General features: G+C 44.4%; 1 protein-coding gene across 2 annotated transcripts in view; it reads left to right on the top strand.

The window, feature by feature from the left end:
• The window catches only part of RUNX1 (runt-related transcription factor 1), a 234,543-nt gene that overhangs the window by 185,823 nt on the left and 33,800 nt on the right, over window positions 1-14,920 (top strand). For both annotated transcript variants that reach the window (XM_012661819.1, XM_012661820.1), the window contains exon 7: window positions 4,408-4,599. In XM_012661819.1, the coding sequence (XP_012517273.1) occupies window positions 4,408-4,599 (192 nt within the window). The remainder of the gene's footprint in view (window positions 1-4,407; window positions 4,600-14,920) is intronic.

Raw genomic sequence — 14,920 nt, 5'->3', positions numbered from 1 at the left:
GACCCCAGAACCTAGAGGTTAGACATTTATGCCAGGAAAAGGGAGCTGTTCTCTACACACAGTGATCTCTTTGCCATAGTTATAAAATGGTAGCAAATCAAAGAAAGAAAAGCCAAGTTTTTATATCCAGATCCAAGTAGTTAGTATCAGGTTGACTGGCAAACATCTTCCGAAATACAGATATCCTTTTAAAAGTGAATATGTGAAATTCATATATTGATTTAGAAGAACCTGAATTTTATATACATATACACACAGAGAGATATATCTTTTTGGTATTATCATTTTGCATAGATTTCTCTCAGCTGCTCATCATGGCAATGCTTTGAGTATACACCTCCCTAATTTTTCTGCTGAGACTCTATAAAGAAAACTAATAAACTCATATCAGAAACATGAACTAACATGTTGTTCACTTCCAGAAAATTCCTTACTCTCCCTAGCCAAAATTTCCCAAGAAAAGGTGGCAATTTAACCTTATCTATTTTCTTTAATGGAAGATCATATACTATATTTAAGTTGCTTACAGGCACAGATCACAATGGTGTCTTGAAAAAGTTCAGTTATCAATGAGATATGCTTGCCTGCTCAGTCTAGTTATTGCAGCAGAAAAGTGAAGGCTGGTCTCATTATCTGCCGCAAAATGTCATAGCATTTGGGATGCCCTAATGGGAAGCCATCTCAGAAAACAGGAATGTCTTTAGAATGAAGTAAAATTTTAAAAAATGGCATTATTTCCCCTTTTTTGGGATTTATATGACTGTATATATTAATATAATAAAATTCCAACCAAATTCTTTTTTCAAAAAATGAGAAAATACTAGAATAATTTAGGGTCCTTTTCAGTTCTGCTTAAGATTCATTAAGCTATCCCAGTATGAAATCTTGAGGTAGCCACTATTTTAGGCACCATCCTGTAAACATTCACAATTGACTCCTAACATGCTCGAAATGCCAGGTGCCAACATGCAGATGTTCAGGGCTGCACGGTAATTCTACCAGAAGGTTTGATTCGGGGCTGAATTTCCTGTTGCCCTCCAGAGCCCAGTACTCAGTAAGAAAGAAGAAAAGTGAATTTGATAGTGGCCGTTTTCCATACTCCTCTATTTAAAATTCAGGGGGAAATGGACATTTTAATTGAACACAGATACAGGAAACTGGAGACATATAAAACATTCATTTTCCCCAGCTTGAAAGTTTATATCGGAAGTTCCTATATATTTCATGCAAAATATTGCTATTTGGCACATGAAATCTTGATGGTTTCAGAAAAGAAGAATGAGGTGTTCCTTTGATCTGCCTTATAAATGCATCTTAACCACACCTTGAATATGATAATGCTTCTCATTTCCCCTGTGCCTTCTCCTTTCCCCTGTTACAACTCTCCAGCACCGCTGTGAGCATGGGGCCAGGACCCTACAAAGGCAGTAACAGTCCTGCTTGCTGCTCCCAGGAACACATGTGGGGAGAGTGTGGAATGAACTCTTCCAATCCACCGACGTTACACTCAGCCCGAGACTCTGAAGGCTTAAGAAACAGCTTAGAGTGCAGAGTTGTTTTCTCTGAGAGTTATGCCCGAACATTCCCGCTAAAGCAGACAATCACCAGTTAATCTCTGTAGATGACTACAGAGACTATTGGGTCTTGGCAGGTGTCAGCTGGTATAGAAATTGCTCACATGTGAAAACTTTTTTTAAGCATAGCGTAATGAGAGGGGCTAATTCAAAAACCCAATAATCTCACGTCGTGCCTGGCCACAGGAGTGGCTTACCTGAAATGACTTATTCCTGCTCTGCTTCTCAGTGGCACATGTCCCCACACTTGGTGGCCGAGGCAGACACAACTAATGACAGCCTTTCTTCAAAGGCTGGCGATAGTCTCAACCATGCCCAATGCCATGTATTCAGAATGACCTTGTACCCATCAATGCCCTGGGTCACCCACTGTTCTTGACACGGCGTTTTCTAAAAATGCCACCGGATGCCCAAGGAATGTGAAGTTTTGAAATGGGTACAAACTTGCTGGAAGCCTTTGTGACCGGCATTCTTTCTGAGGCAGCAGAACTCTCCAGAATAATTTTTCCTGCCTTCTTCTTTCCTTGACTTCTAATTCCAGGCATTAGGCTGTGGTAAACATTTAAAGGGCCGACTTCTTACGTTCTGAATGGTTTTTGAGTTGGAATTGTTTGTTTTTCTGCAAGAAAACTTTAGATTTTTCAGTTTGGTCCTCAGGAAGCCAAAGCTCTATCACAAAGATGAGAGGAGGGAGGAGTGAAGGAAGGTGTCCCTCCAGACAATGAATTACACCATGATTGACCTACAGATTGTTTTAGAAAAAGCCATGTTTGTACTTCTGAGGGAAAGGGGTGATGGGAGTTGCTTGGGAACCTGGCCCCACAGCCTTTCGTCCACAAAGCTGGTGCTTAAAATACTGAGCCCGTAAGAGGCCTCTCGCATGTGTGCAGAGCCTGCGTGACTCAGGGTGTTTGCGTTCAAGCCGAGTGTTGTGGGCTGGAGCGCTGAATCAGAGTCCAGATTTGCCTTGGTGACACATGAAAAGAGGGAGCGTTGCATTTGAACTACACAAATATTATGCTTAAGTATTTTTCCTCATTTTGGAGCCAAACAGGTCTTGTTAATGATAAAATCACTGCAATATAGTGGGCCCTTTTTCTGGTCTGGAATTTGAGACAGTGTTAACTGTGCCAAGGGGCCCGGCAGCAGGAAGAAACAGCAAGCCACGGAGATTCGGAGCCATAATGCAAGTCATACGATTTCATTTTACAATTGTAGCCAGTGGGAGCTGGGCTAAAATGCGCTTCCCCAGGCCCGCGCCTACCCGGGGCTGGCCGGAGTGCAATCGAGGGATCCTCTTTCCAGTCCAGGCTCCGGCCAGGGCATGTGAAAGGACACTTTGTCGGGGCAACAAGCGGGCTGCTTCTCTAAGGTGGCCTTGAGGCTACTTGCCTCAGTCAGGGTCTCTGTTCAGATCTCAAGGGTGAGGAAGCTGCAGGCGGCCCTTCTCTTTAAAGGAGGAAATGAATGGCCCAGGCCGGCTGTAGCGACATCTCTACCTAGGAGCCTCAGCTCTGCTTGATAGGGCTGTCTCTAGCTTAAAGACACTTTGGGCATGGTAGTTCACGCCTGTAACCGCAACACTTACGGGAGGCTGAGTTGGGAGGATCACTTGAGCCCAGGAGTTTAAGCCCAGCCTGGGCAACATAGGGAGACCCCATCAACACAAAAAATAAGAAAAACTAGCCGGGTGTGGTGATGCACTCCTGTAGTCAGTCCCAGCTACTTGGTATGCTGAGACAGGAGGATCGCTTGAGCCCTGGAATTCCAGGCTACAGTGAGCTATGAATGCACCATTGCACTCCAGCCTGGGTGACAGAGTGAGATACTTCTTCTAAAAAAAAAAAAAAGCACTTTGATGAGGGATTAAGGGAGAAAACTGCAGGTCCATGTGCTGTGTGAGTGGCCCCTGTTCGCTGCTTCCTGGTGACAGTGTTTTTGGTGAGGAGCAGGGTGAGGACACTTAACTGTCTGCACATTGAGGGCCCCACCTTCCCATCCTGATTCCTGAGCCCTGGAGAGGCTCACCAGATCGGCTGGCAGCTCCCTCTGGGCTCCGGTGGGTGGGCCCGGCCTGCTGGGAATATCGGACAAGGCCCAGGCTACGCCTTTCTGTCAGCTTCCCCGTATGGGTGGACCTGGGGAGCCGGCTTCAGGGAAGAGAAAGTGCTTGTGAAAAGCCTGTGAGGAGAGGGAGAGGGAGAGGGGGTGAGGGCTGAGGGTGCCTGCGCGTACCAGGAAGCCTGGCCTCCCCGGGGGCTGTGGGTTTGCAGCGGCCCCACCTCACTTCCTGTTCGAGGTGCCTGCTGCTAAGCTCCAGGGCCCACTTTGCTGCCTCTAAAACCTGCCGGTGGTTGGCTTTGCAGTAAGGAGCAGCCGTTCTGATGCCACCGGGAGAGCACCTTTCCTGACTGCCATGGCTTAGCCCATGGCGGCATGTGGCCAAGTGCCAACAATTAATGGACCTCTTTCCCTCCCGCCGTCACCACCGTCCCAGCCATATCCCACTGCATTCTACCCAATGGAGGTGGATGCAGAGAGTTGGGGTGGGTGCCGGGGCCCAGACTCTGGGAGCACCCAGTGGCCAGTGTGGTGAAAGGAGTTCCAGGCAGCTGAGGGGACAGTCCCCAAATTCCCACTGGCAGCCAGCCCAGTGGGCAAGTCTCTAGCAAGTCCATGTTGGGGGTAAGGGGAGAGGGAGGGGATAGACACGAAAACCCCCAATTTTAGAAAACCCACCACAATACATTTTCTGATCTCTTCCCTCCCTTCCTTCCCACCTCCCTCCCTGCCTCCCTGTCCCCTCCCCTCCCTGCTCCGCTCCCCACAATAGGACATCGGCAGAAACTAGATGATCAGACCAAGCCTGGGAGCTTGTCCTTTTCCGAGCGGCTCAGTGAACTGGAGCAGCTGCGGCGCACAGCCATGAGGGCCAGCCCACACCACCCAGCCCCCACGCCCAACCCTCGCGCCTCCATTAGCCACTCCACTGCCTTTAACCCTCAGCCTCAGAGTCAGATGCAGGGTAAGTACTGGACGGAGTCCCCTCCCACCTAGCCCTCGCCTGGGCCGCCACCCCCAGCCAGGCCCCACGTGCAGAGCCCACCCAGACCAACCGTGGTCTGCCCCTGATGCTCAGAGAGGTCCTCAGACCAACAGCACCACCTGGGAGCTTGCTAGAAATGCAGAGTCTCGGGCCCCACCCCGAGGTGCCGAGTCAGATCTGCATTGTAACAGGATCCCCGGATACGGATGTCCACATACGGATATATCCCTCTCCCGAATTCCTGAATTTCTTAAGGGTTAGCTTTGGCTATGCTGTGCTGTTTCTTTACCCATTAGGCTTGAAGACACACACACACACACACACACACACACACATATATACATATGTTGAGCAAGATGAAGGTCGGGATGTTTTCAAGTTCTTGTCTCCAGATTATTTGTGGGCTTTGTATCTAATATATGGCTTTTTCAAAAAAAAAAAAAAATTAAGAAATACTAGGTGCCATCACATCAAGGGTATTATTTGCAAATCGATAAAGAATACAAGTCCCCCCATCCCATGGGGCTAGCTGGCAATTGCAAAAACACTAAAATGCAATAATTGCCTAAGACCCACCATGCCAAATTAGATAATACAAAAGTTCATTTACACTGTAGAAGCACTGACGTCAGTAACTGTTTGCTCTGTGATACCATTTCAAATATCCGAAACGCAGTCTTTTCTCTGTGCCATGTAGGACACAGCTGTATATGATATGATCACAGTAATATTCCTTTCTCAAAGTAGCAGGCTTGTTAAACTCAAAGGAAAATATAAACAACACATCTGGAGAAAAGAGCAGGTGGCCAGCAACGGATATGGGACCTCTTTGCCCCTCTTGGACAACCCAAATTAGCTTCCCCAGGCATTTTCTGTGTGTGAATTGTATTGTGGGATGTACAAGTGTCATCTGTTCTTTCTTCCTGGGCCAATAGCTCTCTTTTGGGGTTAACACACCTGGGGCTCTCAAAGGCGTTGCTGCCGTCTTCCACAGCATGACAGCCCATGCCCTTAGCTCTCCCAGTTATGTTTCTGGGGGTGGTTCTTTTATTTGAGTGGAAAATTCCCGGAGAAATCTTCCCATAAGACACTATGCACACAGCTGTTACGTGGCCAATCTGTAGAGCAGCCCTTGTGTAAACAAACAGAAACTAAAGCTTGATGTTTTACAGGGGCTGCCTCTCATCGGTAGTCTTATCGTAGGTGCATTTAGGAAGAAGTCCCATGAAATCATTGGTTTCCTGCTGCTTAATAATCATTAATAATTATTCAAGATATGCAAATTGATTTTTAAAAATTCCAAAATGCAAGTGTATCTGGTAAATTAGGTCAAATGGTGTATTAAGGGTGAGAGTTGGGCTTGCGGTGAAACGATGCTTTCCTTCTAAAGAGAGTAAAACTCTCAAGGAAATTCTTTCATCTTGTGTTTAAGGTCATTTAAATTAATTCATGTCCTCTTCAGGACTCCGTGTGTAAAATCAAAGGGGAGACTTAGGTTGTTTTCTTTTTCTTTCATTGCTTACCAGATTGTTTATACTACTAAGTTGATGAAGGTGTTTGCCTTCTTCCTGCTGGTATTGGAACCAAAAATATTAAGCATTTTTAAAGGCAGTGGAAAATTTAACCACAGAGGGGCAAATTGAAATGGTCACCATTGAGTCTGCTTTGTTTCGGACAGTTTTGGTGAGGAGTGAATCTAATCTGATTTCCCTCTTCATCAGATACGCTTCTTTACAAAAAAAAAAAAAAATGAGAAAGAGAGAGAGGTGGCACGTTGAATTCTTGTCCTCAGCAGCTCTTGAGCATTAGCGTGGATCATGTCCTGGGCATTCTTCAGCTCTTTGGAGTATTACATGCTTTGCAGAGTATCAGGTTTAATACCAAGAATCACCCCCTTTCTTGTTCCTTTTAAAAACTTTTTACTTCTGCAACATCTAAGAAATCATAACTTGCTTTTTAGAGTGCCGTAGGGGCTCAATTGCTACTCTAAAGAATGTGTTAACTATATTGTTGATGTTCGTTCTTTCCAGAATATGAATTTGATATTCAGTACTTCACTTGTAAAATTGTAGAAATAACTTTTTAAAAATAAGTCGCCAGAATGTTTTCATGTGAAACTACTTTTCCTTTTTCATTCTTTTTTCCTATGAGAAAATGCTATTTTATACTAGTCATGTTTTGAGTAGAGCCTTGGGCTTTTTTTTTCCTTGAAATTAGAAAGTTAACAGGGATAATATGAAAGGCTCTTCCAGCCAAGACTTTCATTTTGTTCTTGACATGTAGGAAAATGGTTATTTTCCAGGCTTAGCCCTAAAGCTTCTGTGTTATACTTAAGAAAATACTTTAAGAAATGAAACACATAAACAGTATGTGTTTATGGCTCTCTCTGAAACTGCAGCAGTAGTTTTAAGAAAAATATCCTAAAAGTAGTCAGAGCAGTTCTCCAGCAGTGCCACACAGACATGAATGTTTTTCAGCTGTACAGAAATGTCAGTAACTGGGGGCTGAGAGAGCTCGCCAGGGTTTCTAGAGAAGCTAAAGAACCCTGCTTTGCTAGGACTTCATTGGAAGGGCTATGCCAGCCCCTCTAACTCTGTCTGCAGGAAATCACATATATAGAACAGCACCTCGCTTATCTAGAATCAGATGAGCTTGGCAATCACTCCAAATAGACATCTCAAATGATCTGAAGCAGGGTATAGATCTGCAGGGAGGCATGTTGCCATGCCTCCAAACCACTGTTTATTTGCTGAGGTTTTAACTATGAAAGGACTGAGGTTAATTTTAACTTCCTATTTTACCAGATCTTGAAATTGCATAGAAAGCCATTTTGTCATGACAACATGTTTATGCAAGTCAAGACATCCTCATTAACTTCTACAGCTGTGTTTCAGAATTCTTTCATATTTCTTTTCAAAGATGGAATTGGGGCAGATTCTAGAGCCGGTAGGACCAATGCCTGTTTGGTCACAGCTCCCAGTTAGAGATGGCTTCGGGCAACCTGAGCATGTAATTTTAGGAATTTGACTCCTGACTTACCGAATATGACAAATCACATTTGTGGTGGCATCACTTCCTCCTTTCTGGGAAGATGGGGATGCAGCGATACATGCTGGTGCAGAAAACTGTGAAACCCAGATTAACTAGGAGGTCAGTTTTGCTGTTCTTGTGTGTGTTGGTTGCTGTGAACACCTAGGTTGAGGTTTAACTTTTTAATTGGATCAGTTGAGTTATATTTTGGCATGGATCAGACCTTTTGTATATATTATTCTGTTCCCAAAACAGTTCTGTGGTATGGTTTATTGACAGAAAGTCGAACCTCAGAGTTTAAAAATTGCCCAACATCTCCAGGATTGTAAGTGATGAACTTGGACTCACACCCAGACCTTTCTGGCTGCAAAGCCAGTGCAGGGAGGGTGACAGGTTCTCCTGGGCTTGCACTCTTAGGTGAAGGATTGATTAGTTTCAGGGCTGACCAGTGTCGAGAGGAATCCCAGTTGCCAAAGGAGAGATGGGAAAAGTGTTGTGCTAGTCACTCATTTCATTGTCCTGTATTGAATGTGTTCTATTATGATTAGATGTTGATAATAATATTATAGTAACAACTTTGGGGCCAGGCTCTGTGTTGGGAACCTTAATAAACTGTCTCCTTTTGGTATACACACATTTCTTTTTAAAGATGGGGAGAAAACTTAACCCAGAATAATGAATCTCTAAGCATGGGTGAAAGAGGAATCTATGTGCAGAGAGAGGACTTCCCAGCCACCTCTGTTTACTTTACTGGGGCTACTGCCCTCCTACATGTAAGAGTCTCTCTTATGGGGTCCACTGGGACCGAGGCGTTCTTGTTATTGAAACCCAGTCAACATCTGCTCAGCTTTTAGGAGTGTGGGTCCTTTGCTTTGAGTTATATATGGCCAAGAAGGGCCACAGCCCTCTCAGATCATCTCCTGATTTTCAGTATTACTAATACTTTTTCCTTGCTAGTTATTTCTCAAAAGTTAAAGTTACTTTGGAAAGCCCATATTCTGGTGCTACTCTCTGTGAAACTCTGAGATACTGAACCGACTTTGTTTTTCAGTTGGACCCGATTACCTCTGTCAGTCTGATTCTCCCTTTATTAGCTGGATAAGCAAAAGAAAGAGAATATTCCCACCTTCCCGTAGGAGGAGAAGGAGATAAATCCCCTTTTCAGCCTTGGGAGTAAAATATTCAACTGCATGGTATTGCTTCTCTCTCTCTCTCTCTCTCTCTCTCTCTCTCTCTCTCTCTCTCTCTCTTTCTCTCTCTCTCCCCCCTCTCCCCCCACTTCCTTCCTTCCTTTCTCTTCTAGCAATTCTAGAACTTTAGAAACGAAGGGGGTAGGGATTGTTTGATTACCTTGAAAGTAGAGGCTATAATCATACTAGAAATTCTCACGTGTAAATCTATAAATGGTCATTTAATGGTTACACAAAGCAAAATATTCAGAGTGCTAGAAATCAACTTGGAAGGCATGTTGTAAACATGGGAGGTGTATGATTTTTTTAAAAATAACCCTTATCTAGGTGTAGTAGGGTATGAGAGCCATTCAAGGTCTACAGCCTTAGAATCTTACCCTGAAACCAAGCCTGAATCAGGTGTTCCCATGAATAAATGGAAGAAAAGAAGGGAGGAAGGAAGGAAGGAAGGAAGGAAGGAAGGAAGGAAGGAAGGAAGGAAGGAAGGAAGGAATGAAGGAAGGAAGGAAGGAAGGAAGGAAGGAAGGAAGAAAGGAAGGAAGGAAGGAAGGGGTAAGACAGTGAGAAAGGGAAGACCAGTGGGATGAATGCAGAGTGCAGAGGCCGCTGTTGGTGTGTGGGGTGTGAGCTGCCCCTCTCCCAAGTGGGCAGAGATGTTACAAGTTAATAGAATTAGAAGTACTCAGAGAACTCAGTTCCTGTTTTCTATGTTCTTAGCTGGTGCAACATAAACTGTAAGCTTAAGGAAAGTTTGAAAAGCTAAGGAACTGTACTGTGGACATTCAGAAAAGAAGGATGGGATAAAGCTATGCTTTGTTTTCTTCTTTAAGAAAAGATCCCTAAGGCCCTTGCAGCCTGGTGTGCCCATGCCCGCCCTTTGTTTCTTGAGTGTGAGGCTGACCCAGTCTGCTGCCCTTGCTTTCCGGCCACTCACCTGAGTTACTTCACGGTGCTTAGAGTGGTGGCCAGACCATGTTTATTCTCTGCACTCTATTTATGGATAGGCACAGTTACCAATGCAGTGCTCCCTTGAACAGCACTATGCAAATACCTGGGATGTATTTACAAGCACCCTGTAGCTAAATACTTAATCAACTGGCCCTTCAAAGGAGCCACCAATCTGACGAGCTGTCAGCACCCTAGTAACCATGAACCACATTTTAGTGGGGCTTCATTTTCAGACCAAACATTTTCATGGATGTCATTTGAGGGGATTAGACCATGTTTTCAGCAGCATGTTGTTAGTACCTTATGGGCATCCTTTCTAATCAGAAAAAAAAAAGGCTTCACTTTAGGGCTTGATCTTTTTCTTAGAGGCAGAGTCTCACCCTATCCCCCCAGGCTGGAGTGCAGTGGCCTGATCATAGTCCACTGCAGCCTCAAATGCTGGGGCTCAAGCGATCCTCCTGCCTCAGCCTCCTGAGTAGCTGGGATTACAGGTGCGTACCACCACACCTGGCTAATGTTTCTTGTTTTTTGTGAAGATGGGGTTTCATCATGTTGCTCAGGCTGATCTCAAACTCCTGGGTTCAAGTGATCCTCCTGCCTCGGCCTTGCAAAGTGCTGGGATTACAGGTGTGAAACACTGCACCTGGCCATAGGGCTGGATCTTAATGATAAAATATTCTTTCCATGGACTGCATATAGACTGCATATGTTTTGAACTTTCCTCTTATGCTTATAAATCTATAGGCCAGCATACACAAACATAAAAAGGTTTCATTCAGAAGAGTAATAGTTTTTAAGAAAGACATAGTTGGAACACTTATTTGATATCAAGGACTAAACAGCATGAGGGCTCGGCTGGGAATCTAATGGCCAAGAAAGACAGCAAAGCATAATGGCTAAGAAAGAATGAGGGATCAACAGGCAGACTGTTCCTGTCCAAAACTGGCCTCCACCACATACACTGTAGCCCATCAGACTTTTGGCAAGTAAGTTAACCTCTTAAAGCCTTGGTTTTCCCATCTGCAAAAAAGAGTAATAATTATGCTTGCAGATCCTAGGAGCGTTGTTAAATGCACAGTGGTGGATGTTAGAGCCAGTCCATGGTTAACACTCAATAACTGTTAGTGTTATAATCAGCATCAACAATACCAAGTTGTCATAGTCCATTTTCTGTTACTATAACAGAATACCACAGATTGGGTAATGTATAAAGAAAAGAAGTTTATTCAGCTCGTGGTTCTGGAAGCTGGAAGTCCAAGAGCATGGCACCGGCATCTGGTGAGAGTCATCTCATGGCTGATAGGTGGAAGGGCAAAAGAGCGTATGCTTGAGAAGGCTCACTTTTATAACAAAGCCACTCCCAGGATAACTAACTCACTCTCTCAATAACAACATTAATTCATTCATGAGGGTGGAGCCCTCATGACCCAGTCACCTCCCAAAGGCCCCACTTCTCAATACCATCATGATGGCAACCAGGTCTCCCAAATATGAACTTTCAGGAGACATTCAACCCATGGCATTCCACCCCTGGTCCCAAAATTCATGTCCTTCTTACTTTCAAAATACATTCACTCCATTCCAATAGTCCCCAAAGTCTTAACTCATTCCAGCACCAATTCAAAAGTGTGAAGTCCAAAGTCTCATTTAAACTAGACATGCGTGAGGCTAAAGGCACAATTCATCCCAAGGCAAATTCCTCCAGCTGTGAGGCTATGAAATCAAAAGAAGTTATCTACTTTCAAAATACAATGGTGGGACAGGCACAGGATAGACATTGCCATCCCAAAATGGAGAAGTAAGCAAGAAAAGAGGGATAACTGATCTGAATTAAGATCAAAACCCAACAGGGAAAACAGTATTAAGTCTTAAAGCTGGAGAATAATCCCCATTGGCTTCATCTGCCACCTCCTGGATACACTGGGGCTGGGCTTCGGCCCCAAGGCCTTGGGCGGCCTTTCCCCTACAGCTCTACTGGGCTCAGCCCATGCTTCAGCTCCCTCAGGTTTGAGTCTTGTGCCTGCAGCATTTTCCCAGGCTAAAGTTAAATGCTGGTGGCTCTACAGTTCTGGAGTCTCAGGGATAGCTCCACTTCCATGTCTCCACTAGGCAAAGCCCCCATGGGGCCACTCTGTGGCAGCCTTGACCCCACATTTCTGCTAAGTATTGCCCTAGTAAGTGCTCTCTGTGGTAGCTCTGCCCCTGTGGCCAGTCTCTGCCTGGGCTTCCAGGTGGTCTGCAGCATCCTTTCAAATCTAGGTGGAGGAAGTCATGCTTCTATAGCTCTTGCATTATGCATGCCTGCAGAAATAGCATCACAAGGATGCCACCAAGACATACCACTTGTACCCTTTGGAGTGGTGGCCCAAGCTATACTTATGCCTACCTGAGCCACAGCAGGGTGGCTGAGGCGCATGGCAGTGGGATGCAGGAAGCAGACCCAAAATGTCCCTGGGCAGTGAGCCCATGGAGGGTGGGCCAGGACTGTACCCTGAAATTATCCTGCCATCCTATAGCTCTGGGCCTGTGATGGGAGGGGCAGAAGTTCTTTGAAATGCCTTTGGGGTCTCTCTCCCATTGTCTTGATGAAGAGAACCTGGCTTCCTTCCATTCATACTAATCTCTTTATCAAATGGTTGCTTGGTCACACCCTTAGTATACTTTCCCAAACATGCTTTCACTCTATATGGCCAGGCTGTGAATTTTCCAAATCTTTCCATTCTGCTTCTCTTTTAATTGTTAAGTTTCATCTTTAAGTCATCTTTTACTCTCATATCTCACTGTATGTGGTTAAAAGTAGCCACACAGCAGTCTGAACACTTCACTGCTTAGAGATTTCTTCCACCAGATATCTTTGTTCACCACTTATAAATTGTGCATTCCATAGTCCTAGGACACGGACACAATTTCACCAGGCTCTTTGTGACATTGTATTGTTATAAATATGGCCTTTACTCCAGTTTCCAATACCTTGTTTCTCATTTCCATCTGAAACTTCATCAGAATGGCCTTTATTGTCCATATTTCTACCTGCATTATGGTCACAACCACTTAAGTAATCACTAAGACGATTCAGACTTTCCCTGGTTCTGAGATCTTCTTTTGAACCCTCACGAGAATTGTCCTTAAAGGCAGAACCATTCAGGGCAATATAGGCTTTTTTTAGCCTGCTCTTCCAGACTTTCCCAGCCTCTACCCATTACCCAGTTCCAAAGCCACTTAAACATTTTTAGGTGTTTTTTATAGCAGTAACCTCACTTCTTGGTACCAATTTTCTGTCTTAGTCCATTTTCTGTTACTATAACAGAATCCCTGAGTGTGGGTAATTTAGAAAGAAAATAAATTTATTTCTTACAGTTCTGTAGGTTGGGAAGTCCAAGTGCTTGGTGCAAGCATCTGGTGGGGGCCTTCTTGCTGCATTGTCTCATGATGGAAAGCAAGGATGGCAAGAGTGTGCATGCAAGAGAGCTTGCTTTTATAGCAAAGCCACTCCAAAGATAACTCCAAAGCCAGTCCCCTGATAACGGCATTAATCTATTTATGAGGGAAGAGTCTTCATGACCTAATCATCCCTCAAAGGCCCCAACACTCAACACTGCCACAATGGCAACCAAGTTTCCAACACATGAACATTTGGGGGACACAATCAAACCACAGCACAAGTGTATTAGTTTCGTGTGGCTGCTGTAACAAATTACCATAAACTCAGTGGTTTAAAACAACAGAAATTTATTCTCTTGTAGTTCTGGAGGCCAGAAGTCCAAAATCAAGGTGTCAGCAGGGCCATGCTCCCTCTGAAGGCTTTAGTGAGGATCCTTCCTTGCCTTTTCCAACCATTAGTGGCAAGCCTTGGCTTGTGGCTGCCTCATTGCAATCTCTTCTTCCCTCTTTACCTAGCCTTCTCCTCTGTCCTCTTTTGTCCCTTCTGAGGATATATGTTGTTGGATTTAGACCCCACTGAGATAATCCATGATGATCTCAGGATCCTTCACTTAATTATAGCTACAAAAGCCCCTTTTCCAAATAAGGTCACATTCACAGTTCTGGGGTCAGGACATGGGCATATCTTTCCTAGAGCCACCATTCAACTCACTATGTCAAGGTACAAAGAACAGGGAACATCAGACCATTAGCCAAAGACCTCAGATGAGCCCAGCAATAACCTTCCCAAGTTCATGTCCCAGAACAAACATGGCTGACAGGTAAATGTGAACTCAACACCTCGTACACGACTGCCCCAATCGTGTCTCTGGCTGCTTTGAGCTCAGACCATCATTTGTTGGAACTGGGTATTTTTGTTTCCCAGCCAGGAGAAGGTATGATATTTTTTTTCTACATAAGATATTTCTTAATATTTTCTTAATGTGCAGGTGGACCCAGAGGCCTTAACAGTGATGGAGAAAGGTGGCTGTTCCCTGTGTCCAGGGAGCAATGCCAGATGAGGAGACTGGAGGCCTGGGTGCCTCTTGCCGTAGCCTTCAAAAATCTCATGACAGCATAGATGGTAGTAAGCGCAGGAACAGAAGATGACACAAAGACCAAAGCCAGCCAGTTGGGATGGACTCAAGAATTTGACCTCCTGAAGCCAGGCATGTCCCTGTTGTTTTGAAGCAAGCTGCCTTTTTAAAAAGTGGCTTTATCGCAAGGCACTGTTGACCACACATCCATTTTGAAAGGATGGTGATTAACTTTGCATATCTCATTATCCCGAATTTACAAATCACCTGAAGATAGCCTTTCAAATTTGGATATTTAAAAAAGAAACTTTAACTGTAATCATGAGGTAGTATCTAAGTTTACCAAAAGTTTGTACTGAGAGAAGAACAAACAATATATGTTAATGTGAAAAACAGATCTGCTTAGAAAGCAACTCCTGTGCTCTCTTGTCAGGTGTAGTTCTCCAAACTGAGTTGGTTTTACTCATTTGCATTATTTTTCTTCAGATTATGGAACAGAAATGCAGACCCACTCTAATTCAGTTATTTTAGGGCTCTTTAAAATCCAACGTTTGTGATTTACATTTTGCCAAGGAACTATAATGACTTCTGTCTTTCCTTATTTTTCCCTCTGGCCCTCAGAACTCCTCCAGCCTGACTTTTTGGGAAAATGGGCACAAACAGTGGGCTTCACTA

This window comes from Propithecus coquereli, unplaced genomic scaffold (genome assembly GCF_000956105.1).
Source record: "Propithecus coquereli isolate 6110/MARCELLA unplaced genomic scaffold, Pcoq_1.0 Scaffold736, whole genome shotgun sequence".
Classification (NCBI taxonomy): domain Eukaryota; kingdom Metazoa; phylum Chordata; class Mammalia; order Primates; family Indriidae; genus Propithecus; species Propithecus coquereli.
Note: the sequence above shows the minus strand (reverse complement) of the source record. Positions and strands in the feature narration are given on the sequence as shown.